Here is a 12,422-nt window from a genome sequence, read left to right on the forward strand (position 1 = left end):
CATTTTATTATATCAACTTTAATAATAGGACAACATTAAATCTGCTTAAAAACTTCTTGAGATATAAATCAAACGTTTGAAACATTAAAAACTAACTTAGAATTTAGTCCAAACATTATGAATTAAAATAATATTTTATTTCAAATTATTAGAATAAACCATAAAAAATACACCTAAATTTGTATAGTTGTTGTATCATCACTCTAAAAAAAACACTTGTGTACATAATCAATAATAAAATTTAAAGCAAAAAATTCGATTTTCCAAAAAAACCCTGAAACTCACTGTAAACAACAATAGTAGAAGTGACTCATCAAGAACTTCGGTGTATCGGAGCCATTGAAGCCGTCATAGATTCTCACGAACAACCAATTCTATTACTCTGACATCACCACATGCACACAATCCTCTCCCGCATTCTCCAGCGTCCACTACACATTACTCTGCCGCTATAGCCCTTTCCCTCCTTGACTCCTTCAGTCTTCGACGGATCTTCCTTCCTCCTGACGAAATTCAGCATGGACACACCCCAAGGCTGCTTCATCTCCAAAAGGCTTCTTTAGTGGAATGCCTTAAGACCGGAGATCCTCTTCTTCCATTCCTTCTTCACGTACAAGCTGTCCAGCAACACTAAATAAGTTTGAAATGGACGAAAGCACCGAAAATGAACTTGAAAGTGAATTTGGTGTGGATTGGGAAGAAATGGAGAAAAGGGGAAAAGGGAAAACAATTGGAATAAAAAAGTGAGTTAGTGGAAGAAAAGATGTATGATAAAAATGAGAAAAAAAGAAGAACAAATGATGAAGATAAAAAGAAAAAAGAATAAATGATAAAGATGAAGAGTTAAAAATTAGAATTTTATAATTATGTATAAATCAATTTGAACATTTTAAACATATTTGAAATACTAATTTGAATTAAATTTTATTGTTTGTTTACATCAATTTGTAGAGTACAAAATTAGCATTTAATTATATATATTAACAATATTAAAATAATTTATAATATTTAAACTAACAGAGACTCATACTTTATAAAATAAAGAGTATATTTAGTTATTTAAAGTAAAAAACTTAATTAAAACGACCTGAAAATTTCAGAGATTATTTAAGACATTAGCTTTTAAAAATTAAAATATATATTAAAAATAATGTGTAAATATTCCGAAAGGTAGTAGGGATGAACGGCGAAGCTAAAACCCCCAAAAAGTCCTGAAGCGAGTTGGGGGCGTTACAGCGGAGCTCACTTCAACTGTCTCTGCAACCATGTTACAGAGCTACTTCAGATTCAGACTCACAACCACAACCGCCATGTCCCTCAGGCCTCTCAGGCCCTCTCTTCCTTCCGCCACGTCCCACTTAATTGGCCTCAGGGCCTTTCACCTCCGCCCCACCATAGCCTCTCATCTTCGTCTCCGCCCATGCTCCGTGGCGCCAACCGGGCCGGTTGAGCTGGAATGGAACGACAGGCAGCGCTTCAAGCAGAGAACCGTTGCTCTGCCGTTTTGGCGTCAACGCAACTCCAATTACGGCCGTTTTGCCTACCAAGACTTCTCCAGTGATGATGAATCCGACGTGGAACTTGCCTCTTCACGCTCTCCGGCTCAGCAACAAATGGTTTGTTTCCATTCATAAGGCGACTATCTGTTTTTCATTGCGATACATGAAAGCCACTTAATAAGAGTTATGATATTTTATTTTAGAAAAAAATCAGGTGAATTGAATTTGTTGCAGCCGTGTGTATTCTCTGTACTTGAGTCTTGAAATTCCTCGGTTGAATACAAAGATTTTCCGTAATTCTCAAAGTGATGGAAAAACTTATTTTATGCTTACAGAGAGAGTGCATCTATTTGCTTTGCTGGTGGACTTCAATTTGGATAATCTGATACTTTGCAAGGGGTAAATTTTAATTTATGGATATATTGTTTTGCCTGACAAAGGAAGTTGCTTGCTGGTTGTTAGGGAGAGTCGACTCTTGAAAACATTGATGAGTGGAGATGGAAGCTGACCATGCTTCTTCGCAATAACGAGGAGCAAGAAGTTGTGTCCAGGGAGAAAAAGGACCGGCGTGATTATGAGCAACTTTCAGCTTTAGCTACCAGAATGGATCTATACAGGTACCTTAATGTTATCATTATTTATAGGTTTTCTCAATTCTGTTTGTTAAATTCTGAACAAAATTACCCTGGGCAGCCGACAATATGCAAGAGTTGTTGTCTTTAGTAAAGCACCTCTGCCAAATTACCGCCCTGATTTGGATGATAAGCGTCCACAAAGAGAGGTATCACATTGCATTGATGTTTTCTGTTCTTTTCCTTTTATTTATGCACTAAGAGTTATTAACAAACACCAGCCTTATTAATTGTTTTAACACTTTAAAAAGTTGTGATGTTTGGTAAATTCTTTATCCTCTTGCATGTTCATGCTCTGATTGACTGATTTTTCTGTGCTCTTGCAGGTAATCTTACCTTTTGGTGTTCATAGAGAAGTAGATACTCATCTCCGTGCCCATCTTTCACAAAAGCCTACAAAAAGGCTAGGTTCTTTTGATGATTCTTTGCATAGATCAAGTGATGCTGGAAGTATTCACACCAATGACGGGATTTATGAGAAGCCAGTGCCTAGGATCCATAATTCTGTTGTCAAGGAGAAAATCCTTCAGCGAAGAAGTTTGGAACTGCGTAATAAGCAAGAGGATTGGCAGGTTTATTAACCCTATCTAAATTGCATCTTATTTGCCAGTATATTCTTAGTTGGCATTTAAAGAGTGTTGCGTGTTCTTTTTTGAATATCTTCCAGTATTTAATTTGTGGATTTTGGGTTCCGGCAATAAAAACATTTTTATTGCTGGTTCAATTCAAGTCTCATTCGTATTGTGAGTGCAACTTTACGAAATCTAAGTACAATTAACGACCTTATTGGTCTAGCCCTGATCGTTATTGTAATAATGATATCTATTATGTTTGAATACATTTTTAATGAGTAATAGTTCTTATATTAACAAATTTAAAAAGTTGTTTGTTTCATTGTAGTTCTTTTGACTGGAGTGTAATGAGCAATAGTTGAATATTCTAGATGTTTGTGAGTTTTGATTCATGTTATCTGGTTTCTGAGCTTGATGACTTATGATTTGAGATGTTTGTTGATCTTCTCTATCTGTGAAAATTTGTGTGTATAAATGTCCTTGTACAATTTTAGCTTTTAGAAATTTATAACAGATGCTGGTTTATCCGTAGGGGTCTCCTGACGGGCAAAGGATGCTCGAATTTCGTAGAAGTCTTCCTGCATTCAAAGAGAAAGATGCATTTTTGAAAGTCATTTCAGATAATCAGGTGAAAAGGGAAAAATGTATCCCATGTGTTATGTAATGCTGTCACTGTCATATTACAATTTTTTCTGAGATTCATGCTTTGTTAGCACTGGAACCACAGTTACAAATTTAGTTTAGGGCTGTGAAGTGAGTAATGACTTGTAACAATGCAGCTATCCGTGATCGATTGTATGACTGTGACACGTTTGGAGAGGCATAGACACTGGAACATACATTTCTGGACAACATACCTAATAGAGACTAATTTAGTTGTATAAGGTGCTATCAATCAGATCATGAATGGATGATATTCAATCTGATCAGAAAAATTTACCACAATAAAATACTCTGAATCATGTAGTGTTTTTTTTTTTTTTTAAAATGTTATAGAGGTTAGTTATCAAATTGGCACAAGTTATAATTTCTTAGCAAGCTATAATTCAGAATTCGTGACATAAGTTGCAAATTTTTTTCTTATGTAGGACCATTTATTGCTGAGACTATGAATCCTGATATGCTTTTATTGAATGATAGTTTATATTAATTGGTGTTATTAATGAAAATTTGCAGGTCATTGTTGTCTCAGGTGAAACTGGTTGTGGTAAGACCACACAACTTCCCCAGTACATACTAGAATCTGAGATTGAAGCTGGACGTGGTGCTGGATGTAACATAATTTGTACTCAGCCTAGAAGAATATCTGCTATGTCTGTTTCTGAAAGAGTTGCAGCAGAACGTGGGGAGAAATTGGGAGAATCTGTTAGTTTGTGAATCTTTTGGGCTTTCTCGTTCTTGAAGTATCTGTTATACTTATGACTACTTATTAACTTATATTATCTAATTTGTCCTTCTGAAGGTTGGCTACAAAGTTCGGTTGGAGGGTATGAAAGGAAGGGATACTCGTCTTCTTTTTTGTACCACAGGTGTATTATTGAGGAGACTACTAGTGGATAGGACTCTAAATGGTGTAACTCATGTTGTTGTTGATGAAATTCATGAACGCGGAATGAATGAAGGTAGCCATATATAACATGTATATTCCAGTGTTGTTGATTGCGATACAAGTTTACTTACCACTGGTTTTCACTTTTGTCAGATTTTCTTTTGATTGTCCTGAAGGAGCTTCTTCCTCGCCGTCCTGATTTGAGATTAATTTTGATGAGTGCAACCTTAAATGCTGAGCTTTTCTCTTCCTACTTTGATGGTGCTCCAACTATGCACATTCCTGTAAGCTCCAGACACAAACAGCTTATACCATATTCACTTTCTCTAAAAAAAGTTCGTTTATAAAATAGAGACAGCTCTTTTTTCAGTCAGGTCTCAGTAGTAGTTGCTTGTTAAATATTTCACGAAGTGTCATGCATAGATTTCTCATTTTGCTTATAGTTATCTTTAAAAATACCCTTCTCCTTTTGATTTTATGGCCTGTGAAATTATAGGGTTTTACATATCCAGTCCGAGCACGTTTTCTGGAGGATATTCTGGAAGTGACTGGATATCGGTTGAATCCTTATAATCAAATTGATGACTATGGTCAAGAAAAAACATGGAAAATGCAGAAACAAGCTCTAGCTTTCCGGAAAAGAAAGAGCCAAATTGCTTCTGCTGTTGAGGTGCGTAACTTGCTGTAACATTCTTGCTTTTTTAGCTATTCTTTTTGGGCTAATTCTGTTCATTTCTCTGAGTTTGTTTAGGATGCACTAGAAGTTGCAGACTTCAATGGATATAGTCTACGCACTCGGGAGTCATTGTCCTGCTGGTGCCCTGACTCACTTGGTTTTAACCTTATTGAACATGTGCTTTCTCACATTGTCAAGAATGAAAGGCCAGGTGCTGTTTTGGTTTTTATGACTGGGTGGGATGACATAAACTCCTTGAAGGATAAGCTCCAAACTCATCCTTTGTTAGGAGATCCCAGCCGTGTCTTGCTTCTTGCATGTCATGGATCCATGGCCAGCACTGAGCAGGTAATGTTCATAGTAATAGGCTGGAAAGAAGCCAGCAAAAACAGTTTCCACAGTCTAGTTTGCGATTTAATTCAAGATATCAAAGTGCTATATAGTTCCCCTCATAAGCTTATTGAGGGTAAATATTGTATTAAAAATGGGTTGTTTCTTTTACTGGCTGTGGGGAACATTTTTTTTTTTCAGATTATTTGATTGTAGAAGGGGAGATATTTCAAAATGCAACTTGGAATCAAGAGTCTTGTAGAGCATGAATTTAATCTCATCCATTTACTGCTGCAATTGCGTATCTAAGGGACTTACTTTGTCACGCTTGCATTTATTTTGCTGCGGAAGATGGGGGAGTGTTGGATTTCATGTCATATTGAAGCGATTAACAATAACATCTGTGTGTCACCTTACATTTCTAGTCATATTTATGCATAGCAATGTATTTTCTTAAAATTTTGTTTGCTTTCCTGTTTTTTCTTTTCTTCTGCAGAGGTTGATATTTGAAAACCCTGAAGGTGGGGTGAGGAAAATTGTTCTGGCAACTAATATGGCTGAGACTAGTATTACCATCAATGATGTTGTCTTTGTGGTTGATTGTGGTAAAGCTAAAGAGACATCATATGATGCACTAAACAACACACCTTGTTTACTTCCATCTTGGATATCAAAAGCTGCTGCCCGGCAGGTATTTTTTTATTGTTTATTTAATTTTGTGGATATTGATTATTTACCCCTTTGAGGTTGAACATTGTCAGATTAAACTGGCTAAGGAAGACCTAGAAAAATTGAGAACAATGTTAGAAAAACCGTTGATCCGTATTTTTTCCTGAAATTTTGGTTTTTCATCGGGTAATAGGATCAGGATCAGCTGTATTTTCTTTACAACAAAAATCTAATAAGGTTAGATTGTAAATAATGTGTCAATTGGAACAGATGGAATTGTTGCTGTCACATGCATAGACATTCTTGTATAGTTTAGCTAACATACAGATGTGTATAGATTCACAATGTTTGATACTTTCGAAATTACTTCTTGTTATGAAGTATATGGATTTGCTTATTTCGGTTGCTTAAAAGGTTTCAATTTCTTTTCTTTAGAGAAGAGGAAGGGCTGGTCGTGTTCAACCTGGTGAATGCTACCATCTATATCCCAGATGTGTTTATGATGCTTTTGCTGATTATCAATTACCAGAACTTTTGAGAACACCTTTGCAGTCCTTATGTTTGCAAATCAAAAGTTTACAACTTGGAAGCATATCTGAATTCTTAGCTAGAGCTCTCCAGCCACCAGAGCCGCTATCGGTAAAAATTCATTGTGCATATTTTTGGAACTTGTGCTGAAATACGATGGTTGTTAATTAACTTCGTTACCAGTGACTTGTATACATAAATTTTAATACATGTTCAACTTATATAAGTTTTATTTTATTTAATTAATTGTATTGTCAATTAATTTGATTCTGCAGGTTCAAAATGCTGTTGAGTATCTGAAGATTATTGGGGCCTTGGATGACAATGAAAATTTGACAGTTCTAGGTAGAAGAACTAGTACTTTATTGTTTCTTGCTCTCAACTTCCCTTCCCATTTATTCTTCCAACAAAGTTTCTCCTGTCATGGGTTTATCCAAGCTCTTCTTTTTTAATATTACATTTAGCTATATAAGACAACTGCTGATATTGTCATATTGATTTGTTACTTTCCAGGGCGCAAGTTGTCAATGCTTCCTGTTGAGCCCAAACTCGGCAAAATGCTCATTCTCGGCGCTATCTTCAACTGTTTGGATCCCATAATGACTGTTGTTGCTGGTCTTAGTGTAAGGGATCCATTTGTGATGCCGGCTGACAAGAAGGATGTAAGTCACCATGACTATCGTTTTCCCTTGACATTGGATGTAAATCTTGCTAGAAAAATAGTGGATTTTATCATTTTTTATGTTATCATGTGATGACATCACTTGTTTTTTGGAATATTAATATTGGAACTAAAGTTTAACAATATAATCTGATTAAGTATGTTGGACCTATCAAGTACCAAGCATGCTCTCTGGTAGAGCATATTAATGTTGAGTAAAAATGGCTTCTATTGATTCCTTTTTAGCTCAAATATTATCACTAATTTATCAAGCAGGATTAAAATAATCAATATGCTATGTGTGAGGCAGAAAAGGCTTAACTTTGTATTTAATTGTTTTATATGCATGTTTCATACAGCTTGCAGAGTCTGCTAAGGCCCAGTTTTCTGCTCGAGACTATAGTGATCATCTTGCACTTGTCCGAGCTTATGAGGGTTGGAAAGAGGCTGAAGCTCAGCAAGCTGGCTATGAGTACTGTTGGCGAAATTTTCTTTCTTCTCAAACACTTAGGGCCATTGACTCTCTTAGAAAGCAATTCTTTTACTTGCTTAAAGATATTGGGTTGGTTGATCACAATTCTGAGACCTACAGTAGATTGAGTCCTGAGGAGCATCTTGTCCGAGCAGTCATCTGTGCGGGTTTGTTTCCTGGAGTATCATCTGTTGTGGTAATCTCTTGTTTATGTTAATTCTACTTCAGTTTCCAATTTTCACTCTTCTTTTTCCCCCCTGGCTTTCCATGTGTGTCAGTGTTTACTTTGGTCCATCCATATGCGTCAGTGTGTGTATTGTACTGCTCCAACATCTGCAGAATCCATTTTCTAATTCTATTAATGGTATTTTCATTAAACAAACATGCCTGAGTGACACACATATACACAAATAGGAGGTGTATGGGATTCCTTACAATTGTGCTCCCTCTTAGTTTGTACTCAGTTTTCCTGTTGATATGGGCTGTTGTTTCAAGGACATATAAACAACAGACGATAGCACGGGGAGTTGATCCCATCAATTCAAAAACTCTTGTGATGTGGAATAATACTATCTTATTTATATTTTAGTTATCATTTTATTTTGTAAATGTTGTTGACATGAAGTTGTGCAAATTGTGTTTTGCAGAACAAAGATAAGTCAATAGCACTGAAAACAATGGAGGATGGCCAGGTTCTTCTGTATGGTGTAAGTTTCTCATATATATGTTGTTTTACTAATTCTCATTTTCTTATAACCCAGTTTTTTTTATTGGATTAAAGTATAATTCACCCAAGTTCTAATAGTTTAATTTTGGGTTTCTATTATCTTTTGGTTCTGTGCTGTCTAGAACTCTGTAAATGGTAGTGTACCCAAGATTCCATACCCATGGTTGGTGTTTAATGAAAAGGTGAAAGTGAATGCTGTATTCCTTAGGGATTCGACTGGTATATCCGATTCAGTGCTGCTCTTATTTGGTGGGAATGTATCCAGAGGTGGACTGGTAAGTTATAGCTTATTTCCTCAACACTTTTCACAGATCAGTTGTTCTTTATCGTATATGTACCAGTTGTTTCCTTTTGACTGTTTATTGTGGTGCAATTTGTGGTGAGCATATGATTCTTTTGACAGGATGGTCACCTAAAAATGTTGGGAGGTTATTTGGAATTTTTCATGAAACCTGAATTAGCTAACACTTACTTGCGGTTGAAGGGGGAGCTGGAGGAACTGATACAGAAAAAAGTATGTTCAATCCAATTGATCATAGTTTTTATTATATTCCCGCATTTCTCAAATTCTTCCGGCCATTATTCATTTGTGTAAAGACTTATTCTTCATTCAATTTTCAGTCTCTCCAAGTCCATGACATACTTATAATTTACTTTATGCTTTGCATGTTTTGCCAGCTTCTGGATCCCATGTTCGATACACAATCGCATGACGAGCTTCTTTCAGCTGTTAGATTGGTGATATCTGAGGACCACTGTGATGGCAGATTCGTGTTTGGTCGCCGGGCCACACCTGCACCCAAAGTAAAAGAGGCAACAAACTCCAAAAGTAGTGCTGGAGTAGAGGCTGAGAATTTTAAAAACCAGCTTCAGACATTACTTAACAGGGCTGGACATGAAGTGCCAACTTACAAAACAAGGCAACTGAAGAACAACCAATTCCGTTCCACTGTCATTTTTAATGGCTTGGATTTTGTTGGCCAGCCTTGCAGCAACAAGAAACAAGCAGAAAAATCTGCTGCTGCCGAGGCTCTTCTATGGCTGAAGGGTGATATGCATTCTTCACGCGATGTTGCCAGCCATATGTCTGTGCTTTTGAAAAAGAGCAACAAGAAAGATAAGAAAACTTCATCAAAACGTGCTAAGTGGAGCTGACTCAAATCTACAAGATCTCCCTATCCTGGATAGATAATTTTTACATGGTTTTTCACCAAGGAAGAACATGTTCATTTTCAAGGCACTGGTTTCATCTTTCCAGTCACAATTTCAACAGTAAGTGTATGGAACTACTAATGGTGAGGGAACTAGAATCTAGATGTTACAATCTGAGCCCTTGTGCCCTTTTTTAAGATCTGGGAGTACTTGTTCTTGTAAAGGGTGATTCCATCCAGAATCTACCGAGTTTCAAAGCAAAACGGAAAACAGCTCTAGATTGGGAGGCTGAGCAGCTACCGTTCAGACTAAGGACACTAATCTATGCTGATCATGCAGTCTTCCAATTCATTGTTTTTGATGTGGAAGTTGGAAGGCATATCTGTCCACTATTCTTTAAAGTATATTGTAGCTGCTTAGGAAACAGGTTTACATTAATCAAGTTAGCCGATCATCCATTTGAATGAAATGTAGTATATGTATTAAGGGACTTGGTACACCTACAAACAATCTTTTACTTATAATACATTTCGTCTTTATATGGAAAGTAGTCCTGAAGTGAGAAATGTAAAGGGAAAATGCAATTCTTATACCATATTAATATAATGAGGTGGCATTGGTGTTTACTTTTGGATGAAGAACAAATAAGAAAAAGGTCATCTCAGAGAGTATGATTATACATTAATTATTTTTAAACCATTCTCTAAATAAAGAAAAATAGATTAATAGGCAATTAGTCTATAGTTGCTTAAACCAAAGCTTAGTATAATTGCAGAAATTACATGTCGTTCTGCAATGTAATAGACTAACATTACGTTGAATTAATATGAATTTTTAATCAGAATAACATTACGTTGAACTAATATGAATTTTTAATCGTATATTATATTGTATGAGCACTAATGTTAAAATAATTACGTCATTATGTCCATATTTTAGTTCAAACTAGTGTTGCTATCCTTGTGGTGCACAAAATAAATGTGTAAATAATTTACTATTCAAGAATAAAATGTAAAATTTAAGAAGTATAAATGAGGTAAGGTTTACTTTGGTCCCTGGAATCACCAATGATCATTAAAGAAGTCCATAACTTTCGAAAATAAAAAATTGACTCCTGAATTTATAAATTGTGAATCTCTTTTGTCTCTGATTCAACTGTCCATAACACAGTATTGACATGTAATGTTAAAATGTTTGTGTGATAGTTCCAACAATAAGGTGACACGACTAAAATTTCAGCATGATCAAATAGGTGTTTTAAATTGATTAATTAACCCATTTTAGTTATCAGATTTTATACTGGTATTTGACAGAGAAACTAAAATAAGTTCAATTGATTAATTTGGGAAAGCTATTTACTGTTAGAGATGACAGTTGAATTAGAGAGGTAGGAGATTCACAATTTTACAAATTCAGTGACTGATTCAATCATTTTCTAAAGTTGAAACTATTTTAGTGGGAGTTGGGAATTTCAAATACCAAATTGAGTTATATTTCAAGTTCGACTATATGCTATATTTTAGGCGACCAAAAGTCCAAAAGCGAATAGTAAAGAAGACAATGAAGACAAGTGGAATAAGAACATGCATCCATAGAAGGGACAAAGACTCCTAGCAATACACATGGTGCCTCTGGAGATAAATACATAATGGGACGAACCAACCAAAAACATCCAATTGGTTCAGTTAAATAACTCTAAACTTATTATCATTTGCCGTTATTATACATCATGAAGATACTTTGAGGGCAACTCAAAGTCATATTTGACAAGCCATTCGAAACCACCATGAGGAACTTCTTGTATCAAAACTGCATTCTCAGGAAGGAAAACAATGTTAGTGAGGCCAGCTCCATTTAATTCCCAATAGCACATCACAAGAATTCACCACATTTGCAAAGTTTGACATGCTTCCACCAGCTTCCATTACAATCGCCTTGAATCCCATGCTTCTATCCATCTTTGCTATTTCAGCTGTGTTAGTGAATGATCTTGAAAGAATCAAAAGCCTTGGCTGCTGCTTCTTATTCTTATTATTCTCATCTTCACCCTTCTCTCTCAATTTGATTGCATTAACTCTCTTCTGTGAATAAGAGTCTCTCAGAAAACTCCTAAAGTCTTTCATGGAATAAGAGTACTTTTGAGGGTCAATGCTTAGTTCTTTCGGATACCTTTTGAGACCAACATTCACACCTGGGAAGCAGTGCACTTGGTTATCTTTGCCAATGTTCAAGACCTCATAATTGGATAGCTTATTGAGGATTGCTTGGTACTTAGAAATCCACCAAGGACGCATTTCGGACACAACAAATTTAACTTGTCCATTGAATTGTCTAGAAGTCAGAAACAGTGGGATGATGATGTCTGTGAATTCATGGAATTGGTTGCCAATATAGCCTGAAGTAGAGAATACCACAGCTGGAATGCTGTGATGTTGAGTTTTCAGGCAAGATTGTTGTTTCAGGTCTCACAATGTAAACAGAGGAGGATTTTCTGCGGTTCAATTGCAAGAATGATTAGCAGAGTTAGGGTCCGGGTTGCCAATTTTTCGGTCAAACCGGTCAGACCGGTCCGGATTTGATAACCATGCGTGAAAGTTGCTTCCCACCTTCCCTTTATTCATGTGTGTAACATGATATACCGGCCACATTCTCTTCAACCTTTAAGAACCTGACCTTGTTCGCTTGGCTTCAACCCCTGACTATGTCCTTCATAACCTTGTTTTCTAAATCAAAACCCACTTGGGACTCTCATCTTCTTCACCTTCTAACACCATTCTCAACAACCATTTATCACCAAGGCACCCCTCTACTTCTCCTGCTACCAACCCAAACAAAAACAACAGCAGCAGCAACACAACCCCTTTTCAGGCTTCAGTGCTGGTAACAACCTACTTTTTGGGTTACCAAACAACCCCATTAGCCCAATGCAAATTCAAGTTTTTCAGTCTCTCGTGA

General features: G+C 36.2%; 1 protein-coding gene and 1 pseudogene across 2 annotated transcripts; one reads left to right on the plus strand and one right to left on the minus strand.

The window, feature by feature from the left end:
* Window positions 1-1,136: 1,136 nt before the first annotated feature.
* On the plus strand, window positions 1,137-10,093 carry LOC112734235 (DExH-box ATP-dependent RNA helicase DExH3). 2 transcript variants are annotated; one of them, XM_072233617.1, is made up of 19 exons: window positions 1,137-1,616; window positions 1,835-2,116; window positions 2,193-2,280; window positions 2,458-2,703; window positions 3,236-3,331; window positions 3,880-4,068; window positions 4,166-4,325; window positions 4,406-4,536; window positions 4,749-4,922; window positions 5,004-5,276; window positions 5,755-5,949; window positions 6,363-6,566; window positions 6,731-6,800; window positions 6,969-7,117; window positions 7,476-7,784; window positions 8,236-8,295; window positions 8,438-8,590; window positions 8,719-8,829; window positions 8,994-10,093. In XM_072233617.1, the coding sequence occupies exons 2-19, from the start codon at window positions 2,010-2,012 to the stop codon at window positions 9,468-9,470; spliced, it is 3,192 nt and encodes a 1,063-aa protein (XP_072089718.1). In that variant the 5' UTR covers window positions 1,137-1,616; window positions 1,835-2,009; the 3' UTR covers window positions 9,471-10,093. The 2 variants fall into 2 exon arrangements, with proteins under 2 accessions (XP_072089718.1, XP_025639251.1); XM_025783466.3 differs by having other exon boundaries at window positions 1,962-2,116.
* A 1,094-nt stretch (window positions 10,094-11,187) lies between these two features.
* Window positions 11,188-12,384, minus strand: LOC112735586 (alpha-1,3-arabinosyltransferase XAT3-like; annotated as a pseudogene).
* Between the last annotated feature and the right edge of the window lie 38 nt (window positions 12,385-12,422).

The sequence above is a fragment of the Arachis hypogaea genome, chromosome 3 (genome assembly GCF_003086295.3).
Source record: "Arachis hypogaea cultivar Tifrunner chromosome 3, arahy.Tifrunner.gnm2.J5K5, whole genome shotgun sequence".
NCBI lineage: Eukaryota > Viridiplantae > Streptophyta > Magnoliopsida > Fabales > Fabaceae > Arachis > Arachis hypogaea.